Below are 17,657 nucleotides of genomic sequence, written 5' to 3'. Positions count from 1 at the left end.
CGAAGTAAACTCGGAGTTTTCAGTTGGAGGAGTACTGGAAGACAGCATGGTTAAAGATACATGGGATTGTCAGATTTCAGCACAGAGCTGCAGTTCAAACCACTGTGGATTTATTATGTGCATCAAGCAGGAGACAGGAATGACAGGATAAAAGACATGGTGCTATGACCTGCTTCACTGAAAAGGACTCAGCAAGGCAGGTTATGGATTTTTTTTTTCCTTTTTGAACTGAGTATGTTCCAGGGAGGTCTCTTTTTCAGAGCCTGCAGCTGTCTAAAGGACAGTTTTTCAGAAAGGAAGAGGCATAAGGGTTCATCAACAGCTTAATTCACACACTGAGGCCACTTTTCTTTAAAAGTATTAGTAATCCTGTTTTAGTTTTTGTGGGGTGGAGCGTGGTTTTGGACTGCTTTTGTTTGCTATCAAACTGACCTGGCTGGACAGCAAAGGCCTCCGTTCCCCAGGGGCTGTACGGACAGCAGCGAGGCTCGCTCTGGTGTCTGGCAGTAAGGAGAGGATGGAAGATGACCCGGTATTGTTACCTTCTGTTAGATGCTTTCTATAAGAAGAATTACTAGAGCTTGGTCAGCTCCTAAAGGGTAAGGATCCACACAGTGCACAGTCAGACCCCTTATTTAATCTGCAGTGATGGCAGCTTCCACCAAGAGGGAAGTGGCCGTGAATCACTAAATTGCTGTGCCCCAACCATCACTGAAACATATTCAGGACTAGGAGAGGAACTCACGTTTTTGTTTCCTATGTTAGGCCCGGGCAGTGGATTAACAGGGGAGCTTATGTTTCTAGGGAAAATAAAGTCAAATACTGTGTGGTTTCCAGGCAAGAAAGGGGTAAACAAACATTTCAGCAAATTGGCTCTGCAGTGGGTGTAAATTAGTGCAATTCCATTGATTTAATTTAACTATTCCAAATGTTTACACTTGCTCATCCTTTGAGGACAGCTGGACCCGCTCCTCTGGGATATGTGAAGCCCAGCAGCTTTCAGAGGAGTGTTGTTCAGGGTCCCGAGGAGGCCAACAGCAGAAAATCCTTGGGGCTGTGACAAAAGATCCTATCCCTGAGCCAGGAAACAGATGGGAGACGGGGAAGGAGTGAGAGTGGGAAAGCAGCTCCAAACTCTTCCCAGAATTCCCGAGCAAGCTTTCGTGGGAGAAATCTGTGTCGTTCCACTGATTTTTTGACTCTTCTCTTTAAATCCCTCCATTCCTCCACTCCTGTAGAAGCAGTGTTGTAGCCATATGAGAAATACCAACAGTTCCTGCATGTTTTCGTGGAGAGAGCCCATGGGAGGAATATGTAAAATTTAGGCTGTAAGTAGGGCTAATAGGAAATGCTAATTCACATTTCATTCTTTTGATCAGTGTATATTGAATGATAATTACAGTGATAGTACTTGGCACTTCTGTAGCACCTTTCATCTGAGGCTGTTCGAGTGTTCTGCCAATCTGAATGAATTCAAGCTTGCAGTCGCTGTGAGGTTGCAATTTATCATAATGCCTTAAAATAAATGGGGAAACTAAGGCATGGAAAGATTGTGTGACTTTCCACATCTTCCATAATCTGTGTAAAGGAGTTGGGACTGCATAGTAGTGCTGCTGGTCATCTTACAAGGAACAGAACCAACTCAAGGCATCATTTAAAACAGTGAAAATTATTAAAACTGTCCAGATGACTGGCCTTTACTCTCTAAAACATGTTTGGCCTTTTGTTTTGTGGCAATTTCACAAGGTATATATGCTCAGGTGCTTTGCTGTATTTTTGCAATTGTCTATTGCAATTGTTTGAATTCGCCCCACAAAGGCCAACAAACAATCTTAAACTCTCACTGGATTTTTCATCAACATACTTGGATATATATAATTTCTTCAGACTCTTCCATTTCCAAAGGATGATTTGAACTGAAATGGCTAGCTTTTGCTCATTTCGAAACTACCTACAGGAAAAAATTTGGTAGTATTTCAAACTCTTCCCCGGAAGTCCAAATGCAAACACCTTGTGCTAATTAATAGGCTTTAGGGAGACAAATGAATCTGACTAGTTTCATTTCTATGAAATGGATGAAAGGCAAAAAGTAAACAAACAAAAGCTTTAAATTTTTTAAACCTGTAGGCACTGCAAAAAGTCTCAGATTGCTGGTAGCACAAAGACAACCATTAAAATATACAACTTGACAGTATCCCTTAATTTGTTTCTGGGTCACAGATAAAGAATTGTACTGCAGATATAAAAGGTAGGATAATAAACACATTCTGTTCTCCCTCTTTCAATAGCACTGATGCTGTGCTTTCAGAAAACAAGTCAAATAGTGGAAAGTGTTATTTGAAACTCTTAGAGCTCCAGTAGAACGTGTGCGTCCATTTAATCAGGACTTTTATCTTTGAACTGTCTCCGTTTGGGAATTTGTATTGCTTAGCTCATGGGTATTAGATGTTAACTTAGATATTAAATTGATTGCAGTGGAATTAATAGAAATGTGTGTCATTGCCACAGTTAACACTGAATGGTTATCAATAAATTTATTCCAAGTTTTAACTTAATTTCTGAGACATATTTTTTCTCACTTAGACTAAAAACTTCTCTTCAATAGCCGTAACTATGCCATATTTTGAGTCATAATTTCTTGGACTTTCACTGTGATAGATGGTTCACATGTCACCTGTGAAGTCTGGTGAGAGCTTCAGGTGCTGTGACAGGAAATCATGTAAGAGCTGCTCCCTCCCAGCTGGAAGTGACTTTGTCTGTGTTGTTCACCCCTGTGGATGTGTCTGACTTTGAACTTTAAGAGGCGTGGAAGAGCTTATGGCACTTTCTGTTGAGTAGGGCTGCTGAGTTAGATCATTTGGAGGTTGTTTTGCAGGTTTCTTCTTCCCATCCAGATCCCAAACTGGTGCTGCCTCATGTGCGAACGTTTCTCCAGGTGGTGACACTGTTGTTCCAAACCAAGCGCAGCTACTTGCAACAGCAGATCTGGATCGGGATGGTCTCATGATGATTACACGATCTCATGATACTTGCAGTTGAATAACTTTTGATTACTGTGGGTCTGTAGGTAAACATACATGTTAAGATGACATGGATTCTATATACTTTTTTCAAACTTTAGTTACCATGGAAACAAGGTTCACTTTCTGCTCCATACTGTCGCTTTTCCTCAGCGCTGCACTCTGATAAGGAATAGCCCGTATTTGTCCTCACCACCCTCTTTTTTTTCCTAGTGAACAGTGATAGTCATGGCTGAGGCATCACGGATAATTTGCGAGAGAAATGGTACAAGCTGTTAACGTCTTTCCTGAGGTGTTCAGGTATCCCTGGGCCTGGCGCTCTGCCAGCAACTTTCTTTTCTTTATCTTTTTCTATAATTACCGTGGATATCTTACCTGCAACATCCTTCAAAGCACCAAGGAAATGAGCTCCAGAACTAATCATGTCTTTATTTCCTGCAGCGCTCTCTGTAGTTGTGTACACGGTTCTGCAGAATGGGGTTCGCCGGCATCAACATAACCTGCCCCTGCCTGCCCTTGTCTCCTCCCTTCGTCCCTGTCACCTGCAAGATCGTATCCGCGTATTTCCCATGATGTGACGGTCTGGCCCATCATAGGAAACGATCAAGTTCCCACGCCTTCTTTGCAACTGGTGGGAGCTTTGCCCAAGTGTGTGTTCCAGGCTGTGACGTGCAGAGCTGTGTTGACCCGTGTCATGTTCAGAGAGCAGCTGGGAGTGCTGAGGGGCTGCACCACGCCTCTGCCTCCTTGCCACAACCAGGAGCGTTCCTGCTTGAGCTGCGCAGTGAGCTCGGCAGCCTGCTCCTCAGGGCATGCAGGGGGTATGAGGAAAGGTGGAGCCCACCTCTGTGTTCATCTGTTTTATGCAGATGTTGCAGGAGTGGGTGGAATCTAGGATTAGTTTTTTTTCTTTCTATACTAATCTTACTTAGCAGTTGATTACTTTAATACTGAGAGCAGGTATGACCGTGTCTTTAGACATACTTGGGACGTAGGGCTGTGGTATGGAACAAGGTGGGAACTCAGCATGTCCACATAATGCTCCCCTGTACCCCAACATCCGTCACCTTCCGAGCACTGCCCTCACCCTCCAGAAGAACAGGGGCAGAAAGGCGTCCGTATACCTTGCTTGGTGTTTCGTACCTCCCAGTCAAATCCAGATTTTTAAAAAGATTTACAAATAGTAATTCCGGTTTTGCTAATAGGAGGTAGAGGAGGATAGCTTCACAGGAAATGGCCCTCAGAAGGCTGGACAACTGGTGTGGCAGCTGGCCGTAACTGGGGGACAGCACGCAGGCCATGCCCGCCTCCTGGCTTCAGGCCTGCTTTAAATGAAGCCTTCCTTGATAATTAGCAAATGAGTCAAAGCCAGTTAAGGAATAAATGAATGAGACTTAAATCTGCTGATAGAATTGAAATTTCCTGCTGGGTGACAAAATTCTGCTTTAAAGGTAGTAAATCCACGGCTAATAATTAGGCAAGAAATAATCACAGCTAAGACCCAAAAATAAGATCTGCCACTTACAATGTCTGTCTTATTATTCTGAAGGATAAAACAGCAATGAACTTAATTTTTGCCTCCAATTCTTGAATGATACTCTTTTTGGTTTATATCTTTGGCAAACTTTCAATCTGAGTGTCCTGGGAAACATAATTGTCAGCTGCGTAGTTTATTGCTACCTCACAGCACATTTTCCGCCACCTTAACCCAAAGATCAGACACAAGGTACAAGCTTAGGAGGAAAAGGAAAGGAGCAAAGGTGGAGAAAAACAGCAGGGAGTAGTCTTGCATTGTTTTTAATTTCAGTTTAAACGGATGATTGAATATTTGTGATTGCATCTGAAAAGGAAAAACTGTTGGGTCCTTTTCATTTTGATTTTGCATAGAGGGGGCAGGTAGAGACCTCAATTCCAGTCTCTAGATGGAAGTGTGTGTATTTCTAGCCTCCAGTTTCTATTTTAATTAGGAGGGGACTTTGAGATTTTGAGAACTATTTTACAGATTTATCAAACCACCTGAAGTTCTTGATTTTTTTGTAGCATAATTTCGAAATATTCCTTCTACCCCATCCTAAGGATTATTGCCTGTTACAGTCCTAAGCTTTCTTAGTCAAAAAATTGTCTGACCTGTGTGTCATGAAGGACAGAAAAACGCCCGAAAGCAAGGCTGGTATACTCCTGTAAGTGCATATGTGTGTTATATTTATCCCTTCATTGTAATTTTTCTCCTTTTTTTCAAAGCTGTAAGCAGAAGGTGAATTAAACTGAAATACTCATTTTCATAATTTTTGAGGTTAGGACAAATGAGCTTCATCGAAGTATTTTCAGAGTGTCTGGAAATTAAGTTGTCTTGAAAGGTAGATAGGGAAAATGCAAGACTGATGTATTATCTGAATTATAGTAGGTATTCACTGTACCTTTACAAAAGTTAACATTTTTGTTTGATTGCAGCTGTAATTATTGCTGAATACAAATGTTCCAATTTAAGCTTCAGAAATGTGGTGAAAGTATTTGGAGCCAAGAGCATCTGCCTGAAACATGAGTTTCATATTTGAATGAGTAACTTTTACTGCAAAATTACACAATGAATCCCTACATTCAAAGGATAATAATAATTTTTTATTCTAAACATATCATCTACCAACTGCTTTTTCAAATTTATTGGCCTAGCAGCTGGTTTTGTAGAAAATGTGTTATTAAAAGCACACAAGATTTGTCAATGAAAATGCAGCAACTTGATGTTGATACCTTTCTGTAGGCTTAGAGGTGGTCATCAATATTGTGGAAAATGGGGTTATCTCTTGCAGTATTTGCTCTGCTCTGACGATTTCAAATGGAAGTGAGTAGGAAGATGCCTGATGACTAGATACAGCATGACATCCACACGCTGCTCCCAGGCCATAAATCAAAGTAAGGAAAGCGTGTATAAAACACACTCATGAAACAGTTTACTCTGTATCATATAGCAGAAGTGGACTTTAAGAGAGAACATTAATGTAAACAGATTTATGGAGATGGTTTTCTCATCTCCCCAGTGTGTTTATTGCTCATCTTGGAGAGCTCTGATACCTGGTTTAACGTGAGGCAATGTAGCTGAATGGTTAGACTGCTGGCATAGGAGCGAAGCGTTCCTGAGAAGTAATCCTGGCTTTGCGGTTTATCTGCTGTACAGTCGGTGTAGCAAATCACTTAGATGCCTCTACCTTCAAACTCGTTTCCTCTGTGACCTGCCAAAAGAATCTGTTTTGACAGTACGTCCTACCTGCTAGCCCACCTCTACCTGTGCTCCCTCAGTTCTCCCCTTCTCAGTAAGTTTGTGGAAGCATCTGCCTATGGACTGTCTTTTAAAAGGCACATTCTAATTTCTGATATTGTAAAAGAATTAAGTTAATCTGCTTTATATGAAAAAATACCTTTTTTTCCCGAAATCCAATGGCAGATTGGTTTATCTCAGCTACTCATATGCAGATTTACCTGATACCTTTACCTTTTTTACCTGATATAAATGTCATTTACCCACTGGAGCTGAAGTTCCACCCCCAGTAACTGTTCCAAAGTGCCACTCTGGGAAGCTCCTGGGCTTTGCAGACCACAGCAAAAGCACCAGAGGACGGTGGGTCAGGATGCCTGTGGCCGTCCGCCTGGCACTGAACTACTTACCACAGCAGGCAGGACCCTTTATATAGTTGTGTGCTGGTATCTTGTGCTCAGGCTCGAAGTCTTAAGAACGTGCAGGTGTTTTCACTTGGATGCCTTCTATAAAAAGTCTGGAGTGATAGAAACCATCAATCTTTGCAGAGTTTGGTTGTTTTTCATGCCTCAATGGGATCGCCAAGCATCCAAATAGACATTGCTACCATGTCCTATAAATTCTTTATTTTATCTTCAGTTAAATCACAACTAGCTTTTAAAAGCAGGTTCAGTGTAATGATTCACAGCTGATAGCGAATGCTTAAGTCATTATTATGCTACAAAAAGTATTGTGAAAGTTCAAATTTATAGGAGCGTGAATAATTTTCTGTCAGCTGGGGATTATCCCTTTTAATCTAAAAGGCACTCATTCTCTCCGTATCTGAGGTTTCAAAAATATTTGCCTGATTGGAATCTGTTGCTCTCCATTGTAAAATAAATCTCCTGCATGTACAGTGCGTGGGAGACTATAAAGTGAAAGTTCCTACATTTATTGAAAGTCAAATACTTAAAACTGTATCATAAACAATTGAAGTCTCTGAACTCAGGATATGTTTTCAGTGTTGAGTGATGGTGTAGTTGTGTATCTCCTGGATCTGGAGTTTTTGTTTAAAGTCACTTAAAATCTTAGGAGTCTAATCCAATTAAGTTGGTTCTTAAATAAAAAAAAAGCATAGAAAATTGTTGTGGGATTTCTTAGGAGGTAGAAATTGCTTTTCTACCTATGGCCTTCTATCCTGCATTGGGTATTTGCTGAAAACCTGGGTGTTTCCCCCAGCAGTACGATGGATGCCAGGTCTGTAGTAGCTATGCTTTTTGAGAAGCTGTCTGGAATAATTGCAGGCATATCTGCCATTCCACAAGTAAGAATGGGCATTTTCTGAATGCAAGCAAGGTATTAACACAGCTCATACAGCCTCACATGTAAAGTTTTGCAGCTGCATACTCCCTGCAGGCTTCCTCTCCGAGGTGCATGATCTGAACTGCACGAACAAGAGTGTACATCAGAAGCAAGCCATTAAAATAGTGTCTTGGAAATTATTTGAATAGAGCAGGGTATGTACGTGACAGTCAGCCACCCTGGCTGGCCTTCCAGAGTCAAGATTCAGTTGGTTGAACATGCAGGCAATTATCTGCAGTAAAACAGATTATAATACACATCTAAGCTTTGAGTTTTTAGGAAAAAAAAAAAAATAAATCATCCTGTAAGGCTAAACTGGGGGAGTGAGCATGTTTTGGTAGTGATGCTTTGAGGAGGGACAGTTCATCTCTACTGAAATGATTCTGGGCTTCCCCATTTTACATGATAAAGGGAAATGGAGTCTTAACAACCCCTGGCAGATTGTGAACATTTTTGGTATTCCCCTCTCCTCCCTGGCTGTATGAAACTCAGTCTCCAAAGCTCCAGATAAAACCAGCTTACTTTCACTATTAAGGGTAAATGCCTTATTTTTCTCATTGCATAAATAATAGTAAGAATGACTCTCTCCTAGAGGCCACAGATGTTGGGATGTTCCCTCAAATTTTCCTTGATGATCCTTACTGTGGATGGATTAATTTGTTTCTTAGAACCTTACTCGGAGAAACGTCTGTCTTTTTGTGTTACTCAGTTTTACTCTTTGCAGTAACGAATCCCAGAATATGGATAAAGTGATGCATTTTGTTTGCTTTCTAAATAACTGCCGTAATTATATTAGAAAGCAGGCTTCATGTACAGTGTGAATCCTTTCTTTCATTTAGACACTGCTGGGATCTTCGGGGACTATCAGAGTCACTTTGTTTAGTCCTGAGGTTGTCAGGACATAGTTTTGCCTCTGCTGCAATTACAACCTGCCATGGCGGTTGCCAGCGCTTGGTTTCGACTTCTGTTCAGCAGTGACAGCTTTGTTCTAGGGGACTAAAGATGCTCAAGAACCTAATTTGAGCACAGCTCTCTATGGAGAGAACTGAGGAGAGGTAAGCTCATAGTCTCTTTTCCTGCATTCCAAGGAGAAGCAGAGTCCTGGGATGGCCACGGCAAGCCTGGTTCATGGAGCTGGGAAACAGGTCCTGCAGGGTGTGACCTGGTCGCACTCTGTTCACCGTTGTGAAGCTGGCGCTGCCCAGGAGGTGCTCAGCTCCTGTCAGGATTGTTCTCACTAACGACGAGGAAGGTTTGTGTATGAACAATTTGTCCTCTGGGATGGTTGTCTCCAACGTGCTGGTTAAATTCTTTCCCAGGTGCCATCCTTGCTTGGCTTCATCTGGGCAGGTTTTTTTCTAGTCGCTCTTGTTTTTGTTCTTCAAGGTTACTTGCGTTCTACCTGTATCTCTGTTTCTGCATCATTCATCCCTGATTGCTCAATTACCCTTCTCCTGCCTTTCTAAGGAATATTTATCTGTCTTGTTCGGATATGAAATGTTGACAGTATGATAATTACAGAACTGTGAACAAAATAATCCAGAGTCGTGTGGTTTTGTTTTAATAGGAGAACAAAAGAATCCAAATTGAAGAATCAGGTGATCCCTGCATAACAATGACTGTTGAATTGCAGTTGTTTTTTAGCTTCTTCCTGGCAGTTGCACTCCTTCATTCAGACTCTGTTAACGTCCCACCTGTTCCATGTGCATGGTACATACAAGCACATGGCACATCAGCGCTAGTTGGAGAATGCAGACAGAGACTTCCCGAGTTTTCTGTTACTTGGCCTTGGCTTGCCTGAAGTTTTTTGGTAGTTTTCTTGGTCAGGGACTAAAGGTGTGTGCTGGCTGAGGGTGACTATTTCAGAAGCTGGGAGAGGAGTCTTTCCCTGGTAGAGAAGAGCAGAAAAGGAACAGAGCGAACTTCTGCAAAGAAACATTTAGCTGAATATCAGGAAAAATGTCCTGAGAGATAGGCAGCGCTGAGAGCTGCCAGTGTGTGTAATTCTTTCTCCAGGGCAGTGGGAGAAGACCCTGTGACTGAGACATTTTCAACAAGATAGGTAAAATCTTTACAAAACTAGTGCATAAGCAGCAATCCTTTACTGGCCAGAGGTGGAAAAAGGATGAGATGTTATGTGTTGAAGCTATTGCTTCTTCTATCTGTAATTTGCTGATACATGCATGTGTTAGATTTGCCATATTCATAATTAACCCTCAGTGCCTCTCATTTGACGTAATTCCAGTTTTCATGACCTAGACAGGCCCACACTGTCCCTTTGGTGACCTGTGGGACTTCAGTGCATCTTCATCTGATTTTTCAAATGGACTGAACTGAGTGTTTCCAATGACACTGCAAATTTGATTAATCTTTTGCCATAGAAGGGCAGTGTTGCTAAGCAGCACTTACCAACACGAGCTGTTTCTCACATTCCAGGACTGCTTTATGGCCTGGCTCACAGACATACCCTCTCGTGTGCTCATGTACTGTATCTCCGTGTTTATTCTCTAACTCTGGATGCCAGAGCACAAGTCTGCCCACAGCATGTGGAGCAGTAGGATTTGAGTTTTTGTTGCCATCTATCACTGGATCCGCAATGTTTTTGCAGCCATTTGTTCATTCTTTTGGGTATTATCCTAATTCCAAGGAACTTGTGTCTCAGAGGGACTTTCCTTATCCCTATAGAATAATGTTTTAAGGTAACATCAATCTGAGCAAGTTGGTGGCTCATGGATGGATGTTACTTGCTCTTCCTTTCAGATGTGAGAGCTCCTTACTTCACCTATCTGTGTGTTTCTTTAGGGGCTCACAGGATGACCAGGAATGGTCCTGAGATTTATGAAATAAAATTGAGAAACTGAAGGACTTTTCACCCACTTGAACGAAGTCATGTGCTCAGCCTCCTCTAAACAGAAGGGGTAATACATGTTAATCTGCGTGTGTGCATTTCTAGGTCCAGAGATAATCAACTGTTTTGGTTTTCCTTGTAAGTTCACATCTCTTGTGCTCTGCAGAGTTTGTAAGCTATTGCTCTCCTTTGCCCTTTCCCTGGGCTTGCATATTAGTCAAGTCTTACTGATTGGAGCAAGCTGGTTTTTGTAATCAAAACAGAATTTGGGTTTATCGGTTGATAAACTTGCAAGAATATAACTTCACGAGGTTACCTCAGCAAGGATTCTCATAAGTTTGGGGGTGTCTTCAAGTTCAGATGACACTCTGGCTGACCGTCTCCTGCCTACCGTATGCCCAAGTTCAAAAGGGATCCTCTGCAAGCGCTGCGGATGCTAGAAATGCCCTCCTGGGGGAGAGGCACTCCGAGGGGCTGCCTGTTCGGTCACCTCGTGAATAAAGCCCTTTATCGCATCTGACAGGAGGAGAACTGCATGATAGCAAAACAACTTATAACTTGCAAGTTCAAATCAAAAGAGCCGACAGTAATAAATTATATATGAAGTGTTTGAAAGGATACATATACTTACAGGCACATGCCTCTATACACTGAACAAATAAAAAATATTTGATCCACAAAGGTCAGTGCTATACATGAAATTCCCTTCCTTTCTTGTATCAGTGCCAGGAGACGGCTCGGTGGATTACTGCTGTTCTTGGACTTCTGAGAGACACATCTGATGCCTAAACTCACCCGCAGTGGGGTTTTTTTTGGTCTGTGCACTTCTTACTGTAGTTTAATGCAGTCATGTTCTACAAAGAGAATAGCAGAGATGTGCACTTAGATGTCTTTACCTGGTAACAAACTGGATCAAATGCTGCCCCGAAAAGGATTCTATTTGATTTTGAAAGCTAAGACTAACATTGGCAATTGTAGAAACAGGTAAACTCACTTTTTTTTTTGTACATTTACGGCTATAATGGAGTGCTTAGAATTGGCAAGACTCTACTTGGTTCACAAATACAAATATTAATTATCCATACAGTGGGGCCTCGGTAAAAGGGTGTTTCCATGTACTGTGGAAGAGCAGCATAGATACTGTGCAAGAGCAGAAAGAAAAAGCTGCTTCCTGAACTAAAGACTTTAATATCAAAATATAAACTGAGATTCTAAAGCCCAGAATAAGGACAGATCTGGTAGAAAATATTTACTCCCAGACTCCCAATTTTATACCTATAAGCTTATCTCTGACATACTAAAAAAATGGACAGCCGACATGAGATACTGCATTACACATTTATACTCACAGCAAGTGCTTATTTATGACAGTTTCATTATTAAGAGTAGCGGAAGAAAAATCTGACATCCTCTCAAGTCGTCTGTAGTTGAAACTTGCTAGAACTGAAACAAAAAGATATAGAACTATAAAAATACCCCCATCTGTTCACTAGTTCCTGTGATATGTCTTTACAGTGTTTACTTGGTGTGGTCTTTTAGCCCAGGACTTCTGTTCTTGAATGTTCTGTCGCACCAGCACTCTCCCAGTGCCCACGGGGCAGAGCCTCACACTTTACCCCATGTGTGTTTGCCCAGCCCCTCTCCCTCTTTTCCTTACTCCTTGGGCTTAGAAAATGCTGAGAGCTGCCAGGACTCTTCCAAAGAAAGCTGCTCCTGATGCATCCAGCTTGATTTATTGATATATTATTTTTAAATTTTATATATATTGTGTTTCCATGGTGCTGACTTTTTACCTTTCAAACTTTATCATGTCGGTTCACTACAAATGAATATTAATGGTGTGGGAATCAGTTCCAGATACGAGACTTGCATCATTACTTTATGTTTAATAAAACAGGAGCTCAAGATTTTGCTGTCTTTAACACTCTACTCAGTTTTGCACCCCTTCCTGTTTCTCCCTTCTTTCTAGTTTTCTTATAGTTGGCCCAGGGTGTATGGAAGTGCACAGTTCCTAACATCTCAAAGGCATATTGTTCTGATGGGTTTGCATGTATGCTTTAAAAGTATTACAACATTAAAAATATTTAAATATTATAATGTAAGATCATTTCCAGATCTAGAATAATTGTAAATGCCAAACTGAGAAGCAGGAAAAATTAAAATGAGAATCCCATCTTCCTCCATCTGCAGCAAGATGATGACATCAGATTTTGGGTTTGTCCAAGTAAGTAAGAAAAAACAGCCCAAATCACAGCAGACATAACTGTCCTGTTTTGAATTGTGCCTGTCCTGTTTTAGCTTAAGTAGCACTGGTTGTGATTAAGCCATTCCTCAAAAGGATTTGTTTTGGTTTTTTCCTGCCCTCGTCCTTTGTGTCTTATTATAACTTCAGTCAGCTTTTCTGATTAGAGCAGTTGTTTTCCAGACCTGAGGATGACAGAGTCAAAACTGCAGAAACAAAACAAGAAAAGCAAGGTCCTTGCACTTAAAAAAAAGTTAAAATCGCTGCACAGTCCAAGCTCTGTGTGTCTTTTTTCTTGCTTGGCTAATTGAGTGCTGTGCCACACTCTGCTGTGGGCTTTGATGGATGGGAAATTTCCATAAAACTGTGCCAGGTTTGCATGGTACTATATTCTTGAACCAGAATGGTTGTCTCTATTCCAGTGACCCTAAAATATCTCCTCTTACTCAGAAGAAGTTAGGCTGTGCAAGGGATTAATTTAAATAGTTAGTACCTCTGCTTACATTTAAGACGGTATTTCATGGTTTAATTGTCGTCCACTGCCTAAAAGGAAGTTAATATTAGCCTGAGTTTTGCTTCATTATATTCCAGCAGAACTCGAAAAGTCATTTGGGCTAAACAAAGACAAATCTGTACTAAATGAAGCAGAAGCATTATTCTCATTTGTGCAGATTTCGCCCTAGTTCTGACCGCGCTGACGTGCCCACACCTCGCCACGCGGCACAGCGTTGCATAGCGCAGGCCCCGCCGCCGCGCGACACCCTGGCTCTGCCCGCTCCAGGGCCAGGGTGTCTGCTCCGGGCTGAGCTCAGGCTTGGGTAAGGACCCTCAGCACCACAGGGTCTGTTCCCTCATGGTTTTCTGCTCTGCAAATTCTGAAGGGATTCTTGGGCTCTGCAGATTTCTATTTATTGTCATTTCATACAGTCTATTAACTTCTTCTGAATGAAACCTTCCAAAGTTAGTAGTTTAATCTTTTCTAAGATATTTTTACTGGTGGTAAAAGCTTCCCACACATCGGAAGACAAAATTCTGCCCCAGACAGCTCTCAGTATAAACTTAAAAGCATATGAAGAACATGTAATGTAAAGGGCAATACTTTAATTACTAGTGAACTCACAAGAATGCAGCTAGGCTAGAGGAGTAGGCAGTGTTCGTAGGGTAGGATTAGCCTCATTTGTCTGGAGATCAGAATCAAATGTTGTTTAAAGTTATAAATGAAGCAGAAATGGATGATGTTCTTATGATCTCACCAGGAAAGCACGGCAGTCACACCCCAGGTCAGATTCTCTCTCTTGTATTTATGGAGGCCAACTTCTCTCTCTTTTTTTCTTACCCCGTCTAAAAAAACTACAGAAGGTAGTAATTCACACATTCGACTTTCTGATCTCTGGCATGCGCTATGGAGGTGCAAAGTATTGCTATAGCAGCATAATTTATCAGCATTAAAATCTGACATATCATTCTCCCAAGGAAGCTAACAATGAAAACTGAAAATGGCACAGTGTGATCTCCTTCCTGTAGCAATGAATGCAAAAACAATGGGAAACAGAAGGAAAGTAATGTCTTACTGCAGCCTTAAATTCTAATTTCCAAATCCTGCACGAATCATCTAACAGTTGTCGAGATGTGAAATACAAGGTAGTGAAAGAAAGCTGTGATCCTTTGCCGCAGAAGGTATTTGGTTTTTTTCCTTATCAAGTCCCTGTCCAGAGTTCAAAGCTATTACAGGATTTGAAGAAGTGGCTTGATAATATGATGACATATTTGTGGCTAGGCTGACAGCGATAAAGGAAGTTCAGTCTCTTGCTTCTGGGCAAAACCTGCTCACCGGTGGTGTTTAGGGCAATATTGCATGATTGGCCCGCTGGATATTTTTGATCTTTTCCTTCACAGCAAATATTGGCCAGTCTCCATAGCAGGCAACCAGAGGCCTGATCCAGCCAGAAGAACAAGAGCATGAAGAGTTGGTATCATGAGTATGAGGCTGATATCATGTTGATATCATGAGTATGAGGCTGGCTAAGGTCTGAGTACCAAGGGAAATATCTTAGCAATGCTGTCGATAATGCAAATCCTCAGATTTGCTGTTTCATAGTCAGGTTTCTCTATACCGTAAAAATTCTCTAAAGCTGTTTCTCATGGACAAAACACTTTTGAAAAGGCCTTTGTTGTCTTATGTGTTGGCTTTCTGTAAGATGGCAAATTGTATAACCTGATGGCCTCTGTTATATACGTCGTGCTATTTCAATCATGCAAATAGCTCCCGGAGAAATACTCAGTTCACCTGAATGCATGTTACATACCTCGTTTGTAAGTAAAGTGGCACTTAATAAATGTGAAACACCTTTGGTTATCTGGATGTTTCAAATTCTTGATGCCCTTACAAACAGGAAAGTCACTTCCATAACAAGAGCTGCACAGTCCGCCCAAGGAAATTTTGCAACCTGAGAAAGACATAATGTGACCCATGAATACCCTAGGTGGGGAAGGAGTGTTCCGATGGCGTTGAACAAATGACAGGCTCAGTAGAAGTTAGACTGTGATTATCTTTCTGCAAGACATGTAAAGGGTATTAATTTATTAAAGGGAGCTGCTCAAGGCTACATGACCTCTATCCATTCCTTAAGGTTGACTGGGGAAACTCCTGAGACTCACGCCTGGAGTGGAGGAGTGCTCTGTGGGTACGGCTGGGGTGCTGGCTTAGTACCCAGTGGAAGGATACCTGTTCTCACACTTTGTTCCTTATGCATGTCAAAATCTGTGCTCGATGCAGAGGGGATCTTCCGCCCTCTCCTAGCGATGGGGAGGGGAAGCAGCGTGTGCAGAACCTCAGGTTGTGCAGGGATTTGCCAGGTTGTTTATATCTTATTATAGCTAATTTATTTCTGTGGCATGATGGTGCGTAAAAGGAACACTTCTTCAAGCTTCACCCCCAAATCCTGGTTTCTCTTTAAAACTACCCCGCTTTCTCCAGCTAACGTGCTTGACCCAGTATGACTGTTCTCATACACTGTAAATGCTGGACGCCACAGTAGTATTATACTTTTATTGCCTTATTTAGCCAAGAGATTAAATGTAATGTTCAGATTATGTAGAACATTAACTCCTAACAATAAGCAAATAACACATTAGAAGCTTTGCTATTAAAACGTTTAGTGCTGGCTTTGCTGTGGAACACTACAGGAGCTGTGACTTATGTTCCATGAGGGAGGAGGCACAGCGGAGAAGAAGGCGCTTGTACGTTCAGCGCAAGGGTCTCTTTCTTCTCTAAAGGTAGTGCCTATAGCTGCCGCGTCCACACGCTGGGGTTATGAATGCTTTATAGGAGATTTTTCCATGTAGCTAGAACACCTGAGTCCAATTCTGCCAGCCATGGCTGAAAATCTGGGGGGTTCCGATCAGGTAATTAAGTTCTTGCCTGTCTCATGGTTGCTGGTGAGGGGGTGATGTGTTGTACCTGTGCCTGCGAGATGGGGCTGCCAGCCTGGCCAGGCTGGGCCAGCCGGAGCCCCACATCGCAGCCTCTCCTCCCGTCAGGAGTTGTAATGTGCTAGTCTTGTCTTTCAGACAGTATTTTTATGTGAGCTGATGGTTGCCAGGGTAACGGAGGCTTCGGGGAGTCTCGCGCCGACGCAGCGCCCTGGCCTCGTCGAGCACTGGGAGCAGATGTTGGCTGCGAGCTGGGGAGCCGGGCTGGCAGCGAGGAGCGGCGTTGCCAACAGCCGCACATGAAGGGAGCTGGAGAGAACAATTTGCCTGGCTGCACTCGGTGCAAGAGAGCAGGTTCAGGGCTCGCTCTCTCTTTCTCCCTTTTTTGTTGTAATTTAGTATTCTTGTCTCACCCCACAGGGGTTCCTCAGCCGTCGGCTTAAAGGCTCCATCAAAAGGACAAAGAGCCAACCGAAGCTCGATAGGAACAGCAGCTTCCGGCACATTTTACCTGGCTTCAGGAGTGTGGACAATGAAAGGTAAGGGGACGTTTCTCGGAGGGCGGGGAGGAGGGTGTGTGAGAGAGAATGAGGATATTGATTTTCCCAGGTCTTGTTAATATCTTGCTTATCTTATTCGGAGCAAGGGCCACATCTGTGATAGAAGTAGACTTGCTTAATTGCAAGAGGGGTCATTTTAATTCGTTGGCGAGTACACAGTGCAAGCCCTCCCTTTTTTAGGTCAGATAACATGTACGGAGAAGCCTGACTGCTCTGCTTTCTTTTCCCCAATAAATCCTAAGTTGATGCACCAGCATATAAATAGCACATAGACGCAGCAGCCAAAGCCGACCGATGCAGGTGAGGGAGTGAGGGGAGGGATGCTCACACACTGGACTACATTGAACATTACTGGGTTACACGGTGTACGAACAATAACATAGAACAATAACAACCATCATCTCCCCAAATGCCTCTCTCCCCGTGCACACACGTAGATCCTCAGCATAGCCGTTGACTGCCGTCATTATACTGAGATGGATTCTCGGCGTGTGGCCAAAGCTGCTTTTTCTGTCTGAGCCATGGCAGGATCCTTCAGTCCAGGAGGGATGTGTTTGCAGGGAACGTGCAGACAGGTCGGATGAGGTGTTTGACACGGGATGGCCAGCATTGGAGCAAATTGCAAGCAAAATAAAGGAGAAGTGAGGCTTCGCTTTTATTCTTCAGCTCAGTTAGGAAGTATAGTAGGTCTTTAGTGGGTTTGTGTGTATTTATGTATATGCAGATTCACATCAGTGTGTGCATGAGACAGGCACACATTCCAGGTAGATTTATGTGTAAATTCACATGCAGATCAAGGTCATGGTTGGGTAAGACAGACTCCATTGCCAACCACAGAAACAAACTAGTGGTTTGCTTCCAAAAGGAAGATCTTTCAGCCTTACATGAATCATTGTGGGGAATGACACAGAAGTATTTAAGTGCCAAGAAAAGTCTGTGTCTGAAAAATACGCCAAATTGGATA

The 17,657-nt window shown here is 42.4% G+C and overlaps 1 protein-coding gene across 7 annotated transcripts in view; it reads left to right on the top strand.

Moving 5' to 3' along the window:
- Positions 1–17,657, top strand: part of DAB2IP (DAB2 interacting protein) — a 207,365-nt gene that overhangs the window by 72,292 nt on the left and 117,416 nt on the right. For all 7 annotated transcript variants that reach the window (XM_074923654.1, XM_074923653.1, XM_074923656.1 and 4 more), the window contains exon 3: positions 16,554–16,672. In XM_074923654.1, coding sequence (XP_074779755.1) covers positions 16,554–16,672 — 119 coding nt within the window. The remainder of the gene's footprint in view (positions 1–16,553; positions 16,673–17,657) is intronic.

The sequence above is a fragment of the Athene noctua genome, chromosome 20, assembly GCF_965140245.1.
Source record: "Athene noctua chromosome 20, bAthNoc1.hap1.1, whole genome shotgun sequence".
In the NCBI taxonomy this organism is placed as follows: Eukaryota; Metazoa; Chordata; class Aves; order Strigiformes; family Strigidae; genus Athene; species Athene noctua.
The sequence above is the reverse complement of the archived record's forward strand: the minus strand, read 5'-3'. Positions and strand labels throughout refer to the sequence as shown.